The sequence below is a fragment of the Dothidotthia symphoricarpi genome (assembly GCF_010015815.1).
Source record: "Dothidotthia symphoricarpi CBS 119687 unplaced genomic scaffold P153scaffold_42, whole genome shotgun sequence".
NCBI classification, from domain to species: domain Eukaryota; kingdom Fungi; phylum Ascomycota; class Dothideomycetes; order Pleosporales; family Dothidotthiaceae; genus Dothidotthia; species Dothidotthia symphoricarpi.
Window position 1 is genome coordinate 1 of NW_022985049.1, and position 7,478 is coordinate 7,478.

The window sequence follows — 7,478 nt, forward strand, 5'->3', positions numbered from 1 at the left end:
CCCGCAATTTGACGGTGTCGCCAAAAGCTCTCTCATCGGACATCGGTTGCCGTTTTACGGGCAGCCAAAGCCTCCAAAGCAGTTGACTAGGATTTAACGACGGCTACCACTTACCATTACTGGCTCCTTTCTGGCGCAGAGCTACTGCGGCAAACAGTCACGTTTACGCCTGGTGGTGCCCTTCCGTCAATTTCTTTAAGTTTCAGCCTTGCGACCATACTCCCCCCAGAACCCAAAAACTTTGATTTCTCGTAAGGTGCCGAGCGAGTCAGAAAAAGAACATCGCCCGATCCCTAGTCGGCATAGTTTACGGTTAAGACTACGACGGTATCTGATCGTCTTTAGATTTATCATTTTTAGGTAAGGTTTTCAAGGCCTCTATTGCGAGATTTTTATTGCAAAGACTTAAGCATACCTAGACGCAACTCTAGGGACCTCTCTCCTTTTATCTACATGTTACCCTTGCTAGGGTTCTTATACTAGATAGTGTATTATGTTAGACTTTTCACGCATATTTATTTAATTAATGGATTTGTAAACTTAGCATAAGTATTCCTCTATGTTAAGAACGCACTGCCGCAGCCCTTTAAGAGGTATACTATTTAGATAGGCATTATTTTTAAGCCCCTAGATCCATGAACCTAGGGAACTCCTTTTGACGTACATCACAGCCGAATATTCTTGCAAACTGTTTAGATAACTCTGGATCTGCCCTATCTATTGCTTTCAGGCGGCGGGCATGTGCATCTATCGCTACTAGATACTTAAACATGCCTACCAATTCCCCTTCTGACATATTTGGGATTTCTTGGAATGACCACCTACACCTGTGTGTCCAAATTGCCCACATGCCACAACCCCAGAGGATACGCCATCGTTCACTCCTTGACTTATTCCTCTGACTAGGCCCAATCTTCATCTTTACGCATGACAGGAGCATTTCAGCCCATGACTTTGGAAACCTCATCTGCTTTTGGGATGGCCTGGCTAGGGCTATCTGATCCCAAATTACCTTAAATTCTTTCCAGACTGCTGTTGCAAGAGAACAGTCCCAGAATAAGTGTTGTGCAGTTTGTTGGACATTGCATACTGGACAGGCCCCGTTATTAGGCATCCAAGCATTGCCTGTTGGCAATCTATTGTGTATTATCCAATAGAGAAGTTGCGAAAACTTCGGTCGGTCTAGCTGATATGAGTGGAGGGCTAACCAAATTTGCTTATCTGGTATATCTCCTAAGGATACTTTATCCCTTTGGCATAGTAGCTTAAAAGCGGATAGATTGTTTACAGCAGGGACTATTCTTTGTGGGTCTCCTCTATGTGCGAAGTAGAGGAGATGTTCGTATGCGCTGCTCGTCGCCCATTCCTTCTTAGGGTTTAGGGGTTCGACAGGCAGGTATTTATCCTCATCCTCTTTCCAGGGGTTGAGTATACCTCTAACCTGTTGCAGAGGGGATCGGTTTCGGCTTAGAGACTGCGTTTTCGCTACCCAGTAGGTCTTAGTTCCCATATGCCCCTGGGCGTCTCTGTCCTCTTCAAGGCAGTCTTTCCACACTTGTGGTAGGTTTCCTAGGAATTGCAGCGCAGCTCGTAGCGTCCCTAGACTTGCCCCAAAGTTGTCCCCAGTTACTACATCCACTAAGTCACCTAGTACACGGACTGGTCGTTGCAGACCTGTTCCTTTGTACAGTTCCCTCCAGCAACCTTGATACCACCGGGGTGCACTATGTCCCAGTGGCGCGGTGTCTGGATGGTACCAGAAATTGATCTGGGCTGCCTCGTTCTTATCCTGAGGGGGCATTAACCCTCCTGAGTGTGTCTGCCATGCCCCCAGCCACACTGCCACTGAGGGGGGATTCGCTTTTCTATCGGTGCCCAGGAACTGAATCCAGGGCTGTGTTAGCATAAGCGGATTTTTCCACCCTGAGGTCTTCTGCATGATTTCGACAATTAGGTAATAATACACTGGCACATCGTCCGTCCTCTGTGCCTGTATCCGCTTTCGTGCTATTTCAAGGCTTGCTACCCATCCTAGCACCATAGCTGTCTTCATTGTTTTAATATCAAGTAACCCCAGGCCTCCTTCGGATCGTGGCCTGTATGACTGAGCATGTGCAGTAATACCTTGACAAACTCGTTGTCCGGGCTTTGTGTTATGTACAAAGCGGTGGATTAGATTCATGAACTTGGCTACTATCTCCTTTTTCATGGGGCAACACTTTGCTTGGTGCCAGCATGAGCCGCTGAATGCAGCATTGGCTATTGTGACTCTTTGGAATCGGGAGAGGTAGCGATTTCGGCTTTCCATCTTGTGGAATCTGGCCTCCACCTTCGCTAATCTGGCTTGCCACATTGTGGCATAGTCTACGGCACACCCTACTGGCACTCCAAGGTAAGTAACGCTGTTTGCTTCAGCTTTTGTCACCTTAATCCCGTCGTCCATTTCGTCAGGTGCGTTAGGATCGTTCACTGCTAAGATCTGTGTCTTAGCAAAGTTGAGTTTGGCCCCCGAGGCTTTTGCATATTGCTTGTATATACCCTTAAAGACTCTCCACTGGGATAGAGATGTCATTATTATGCACGTATCATCTGCGTACATTGACATTTTATGTGCTCTCCCATTAATATCTTTAAATCCGGGTAGGTCAGGACTTGCTATCACTGCCCTAGCCAGGGGTTCTATCGCTAGGTTGAATAGCAGGCATGATAACGGGTCTCCCTGTCTCATGCCTCTACCCAACCTGAAGGGAGACGACGCTGTACCATTAATCTCTACTCGAGATTTTGAAGCTTTCCACATATGTTTCAGCGCGGCAATAATCTGTGGGGGCATACCAACGTGTTCCATTACTTCACACAGGTAGCCATGCTCTACCCGATCATATGCCTTTTCCTGATCCAAGAACGCTATGTACAGCTTTTCACCGCGCGTTTTCGCAGTGTCAATTAATGCTTGTACGTGCATGATATTGTCATGTATGCGTCTACCCTTCATAAAGCCGGTCTGGTGGGGGCCAATCACCTTTAGGAACTCTAGCCGTATTCGGTTATTCAAGACACCTGTAACTATCTTTAGCAGTGGGTCAGTTAGACTCAGCGGCCGATAGTTGTCTAAGGAAGTTGCATCTCCCTTCTTGTACATAATCTTGATTAACCCTTCTGCCCACGTCTGTGGCCACTTAACATTCTCATTTGCTTGAGGATTAAGTAACATACTAACATATGATCTTAAAGTGTCTGCGAGCACAAGATCATTATCGTCACCAGTTTTCTTATACTGGTTCCATTCCTTGTACAACTCGTACACTATTCCCCGTTTCGCCGGTGCCCTTCGGGGTCTCCAGCCCTGAACTACACACAATATTTCTTGTATAGTTACCTCAGCGCTAGTATCACTGAAATCTCCCTTCGGCATGGCATTCAACATGTACTTGGTACATCCTTTATCCCACCCCTGAGATGAGTAGAGCGTGCGATAGTATCGCTTAGCGGCTCTTACCATCTTTCTAGGTGTGGTACGTACCTTGCCATTTGAGTCTTGAATGGCCGCTATCGGTTCTGAATCGGGTTTGGCATCCATCATATTCCACAAAGAGGCGGTGCTACCCTGTGCAGTCTCAAGTAATCGGTTGTACCCCCTAATCTGCCTGTTGCGTTCCATGGCTTGATTATGGGCTTTCAGTCTACCCTGTAGCTTCTTCATCTTCCTAGCCTGACGGTGTGTAAGGCGTGGTTCTTGATCTAAGGCGCGTATCTTGTTCATGATTTTGGACTTAGCTCGCGTTCTTCTTTTGATAATGGCTGTTTGCTCAGTCATTACAGTGTCCCGCAGTCCTTCGTGCAATTTTACAATTTGATCCATCGCTCTTTGCGCAGAGAGCCCTGAAGTTCGGTAAGATAGCTTAGGTAGATCCTCTTCTGTGCCCCATCCCACCATTGCTTGCTCAAGGTTTTCTTTCAAATAGGCCTTAATTGCTTCGACAATCACCGGGCTTTTGGTGATGTCAACGTTCATGCGCCATTGACGTTTCCCCTGTTTAGCGTTTCCGCCTAGTAGGTACTCCATACTTGCACCAGCATGATCCGTCCAGGCTTGCCTCACCCCAATAGTCCACTGGTGTGTGCGATTGAACAGGGAGCGACGAATAAGGACACGGTCAATTCGGCTGGCTGACGCCATTCGATTCTCTGACCAGTATGTGTAAGCTCGTAGGCTTCCATTCGTTTCTGCCCACCCATCTACGTACGTCCCTTGCACCGTAGCGCTGTATAGTGCATCTTCTACCCGTAGGTCCTCTTTCCTGGGCGGGTTCTTATCCTCTCTGCGGCTGGTTGCGTTCCAGTCTCCGCATAGTATTTGAGGTTTAAGTCTAGCAGCTATTACCCCTACTTCGCGCAGGAACATCACCTTGGTGGTTTCCCCATTGGGTGCGTAGATGCCCATAATCGTGACCTTCTTCCCAAAGTACATAAACTCAACGCCCAGAATACGCCCGGCCTGGTCATCCCATGTGGTTACCATTTTCTGACCTTTGACATTCCATTTATTGAGTATGACTATTGTAACTCCCCGTTGATTACTATGTGGGGAGTTCGTAGCCCAGAGGCAGTCTCCCCACATTTCTTCAGCGTTTTGCATACGCTCGTAGGTAAAATGGCTCTCTGTTAGGACTGCTACGTCCACCCTTTCGGCCCTCAAATACGCGAGCACTTGGCCCATCTTTTCTACATCAGCCCCCTTAACATTCAAAGTCATTAGTTTCATGGTGCCGGTTTGCAAGACTGGCGGGTTTGAAAAGATAAGTAGTTCAATTCAAAAAAAAAAAAAGGCTATCTAGATTTCCTGGTCCTGAGCGCGGGATCTTTGAAGATATCCGCCCCAACCGTACTTTCGACGCCTTCCACCTGACCCCGTCAACAGCGACAAACTGCCCCAATTTGCTTGGGTGTGTCCTGGACTTGGGGGTGTAGGGGGCAAAACCCCTACAAAATGAACACGCTACTAGACCTCCGGTTAGTATTCGAGATTAGTGTGCGAGAAGAATCACTAAATCAAAATATCAAGGTTGCTGCTCAACGATTAGTACTTACACACTTCCCCTTCTGCTTCAACCCGGAGTTAGTAATGCCTCAGAAGCTGACCGCTTCCTCGCTGCTTTGGCTTCCCTTCGGAGCCTCTTAGCGTTCGCGGTTTGAGGTGATGCGGATTCTCCCCTCTTACCCCTGCGGGTTTTCTTCGTAGAGGGGGATCTCGGAGCTTCCGATATGCTACTTGCACTGGGCGCAGAATTGTTTGGCACTTCTTTGGAATCTAAGTCCATAGACGAGGGATCAATGTCGCTCTCGCTCTCGGATTCGCTGGGAGAGGTTGCGTAAACCTTCCCTTCGTGCGAATACTCTTGTGCTGCTAGGGTTAGTAGCGTCGTACCGGTGCATGCCCAGGCCTGGTGGCCTTGCTCTTTGCAGAGACGGCAACTGCCGCGCCAGTCGGTCGTGACGAGGAGGGGCGTGCCGTCGAGCGCAGAAGGGAAAACGGGCTTATTAGGCCACTCTGGCGGGGAGTCAAATTTGACTACCCAGTAGTTGTCGTTTATCCCCTGGTTCTGCTCTTTGCGGGCCTTGAACGCCGGAAGTGTGAGCTTACGGTCAGTAAATGCTTCGACAAGCGTCTCAACCAAGTCTTTGAAAGTGTGCAGCGGGGCCGGAATGAACCAGACAGTGTTAGTGTCCGCCTCCTGCTCCCCAAAGTTAGAGACGAGGTGGTCAACGGGCGTTCCGTTGAAGCGGAACGTGGCTTCCTGCAGTGTGGTTCTGGCAGAGTTTCTCACACTCTCCGATTCAAACACTGCTAGGGTGAATGTCACCTGCTTTGACACTTCTACCACGCCGGGGGTGTTTTGCAACACCTTCCTGACGAAGGAATCAAGTTCAGTCAGTACGGCACCTCTTGAAGATATCCTCTCGTTGCTCCGAGGGAATCCTATCCACAACGCCCGCCCGTCTCTCGTGATCCTATCCTTCTGTTGCGCAGAAAGACGTGTGATCGTCGGCTCTTTCTTGGCCTTTTTGACTTGGTTGCTGGCACGCTCGTTCTCGTCGTCGTTCCTACAGGTATTATTAGCAGGATTATTCAACAATCAGGACTTACGTACTTGTTCGAAGTTGCCGAACTCAGCTTTCGCTTAGCTTTCTCTTCGGATCTTGCGCTTTTGGGGCCGGGCTTGGCCGGGCCTTTGCTGATCTTTGCGGGGGGTTTGCTGGGAGGCGCTGGAGACGCGGTTCGCAACCGTCGTTTCTTCCGCGCCGCAACAGGTTCAACTTCTTCGGGTTCAGATTGATTGGCTTCTTCAGCCTTCTTTCTGCGCTTTTCGACCTGGGACTTCTTCTTCTGAGTCCGTTCGGCCGGCTTGTTCCGAGAGTTACCCACTGCAAACTTGATCAGTGTATGCCAAACAATCTCTCAAACAACTTACTATTGACGATCGGTGCTATGTATTTTTGCAAAGTTTGGTTCGAAAATTCTCTGATAGCGTATGATGGGGTGCGACAGAAGAGGTGCTCTCACGTGGGAACCCTGCCTCTCTGCGCGTCAAATTGAGATTTTTCTACGGGGTTATAGCAGTGGTGTCATCATAGTTAGAAATTTGGAATTGGTTTGGTTTGGGCGGGTATACCTCCGCCCTAGGTGGTCTTTTTGCTTCAAGAAGTCATAGCCCTTCTTTCCACGACGTTGGATCCCATTTGGGGATCCTGAGCACTTAGCCTGACGGAAGGGCAGTGTCTGTATCCTTGAGGGTATTACCATCCCCTCTTCGGACGTTTACAATATGTACTTCAACTGCTTGACTCTTGCCCCACTTTTCTAGAGCTACAGCCTGCGAGTTTGGCATTATTTATTCTAGGGCGACGACTAGATCTCGGTTATCTTCGGTGGTGAGTCGCTAAACCCACCACCTCCACTTTGATACGCGCGTGCCCCTGCTTCGGCCTCACAACTGGGATCCAAAATTGCAATGCAAAAGTCACTTCCATCAGTTTCACCTCCCCACTCACTGAGATGCGTAAGCTCAGTCTACTATGAAGTGTGCCCCTTCACTTCTTAAAGTACTGCCTCCTGGTGGAGGTATGTACCGGAAGTTTTGCCGTAAACACTGACCATGGCACTGGCCAATGCCTCCTTGGGAGGACGGTATCTGATCGTCTTCGATCCCCTAACTTTCGTTCACTGATTAATGAAAACATCCTTGGCAAATGCTTTCGCAGTAGTTAGTCTTCAATAAATCCAAGAATTTCACCTCTGACAATTGAATACTGATGCCCCCGACTGTCCCTATTAATCATTACGGCGGTCCTAGAAACCAACAAAATAGGACCGCACGTCCTATTCTATTATTCCATGCTAACGTATTCGAGCAAAGGCCTGCTTTGAACACTCTAATTTTTTCAAAGTAAAAGTCCTGGTTCCCCAGCACGCCCAG

The 7,478-nt window shown here is 48.6% G+C and overlaps 2 protein-coding genes across 2 annotated transcripts, besides 1 other annotated feature; both read right to left on the minus strand.

Moving 5' to 3' along the window:
• Nucleotides 1–195: 195 nt before the first annotated feature.
• Nucleotides 196–354: a sequence feature (Protein overlapping with rRNA (P153DRAFT_179268, KAF2123271.1) was converted to a misc_feature.).
• A 2,119-nt stretch (nt 355–2,473) lies between these two features.
• Nucleotides 2,474–2,710, minus strand: P153DRAFT_255236 (uncharacterized protein; the record flags this gene model as incomplete). Its single annotated transcript, XM_033662766.1, has 1 exon — nt 2,474–2,710. A coding segment is annotated over one exon (237 nt), but the record flags the coding sequence as incomplete, so codon positions are not given.
• A 2,398-nt stretch (nt 2,711–5,108) lies between these two features.
• Nucleotides 5,109–6,890, minus strand: P153DRAFT_391690 (uncharacterized protein; the record flags this gene model as incomplete). The annotated part of the gene is made up of 3 exons (XM_033671087.1): nt 5,109–6,105; nt 6,153–6,426; nt 6,803–6,890. The coding sequence occupies 3 exons, from the start codon at nt 6,888–6,890 to the stop codon at nt 5,109–5,111; spliced, it is 1,359 nt and encodes a 452-aa protein (XP_033517739.1).
• Nucleotides 6,891–7,478: the final 588 nt, after the last annotated feature.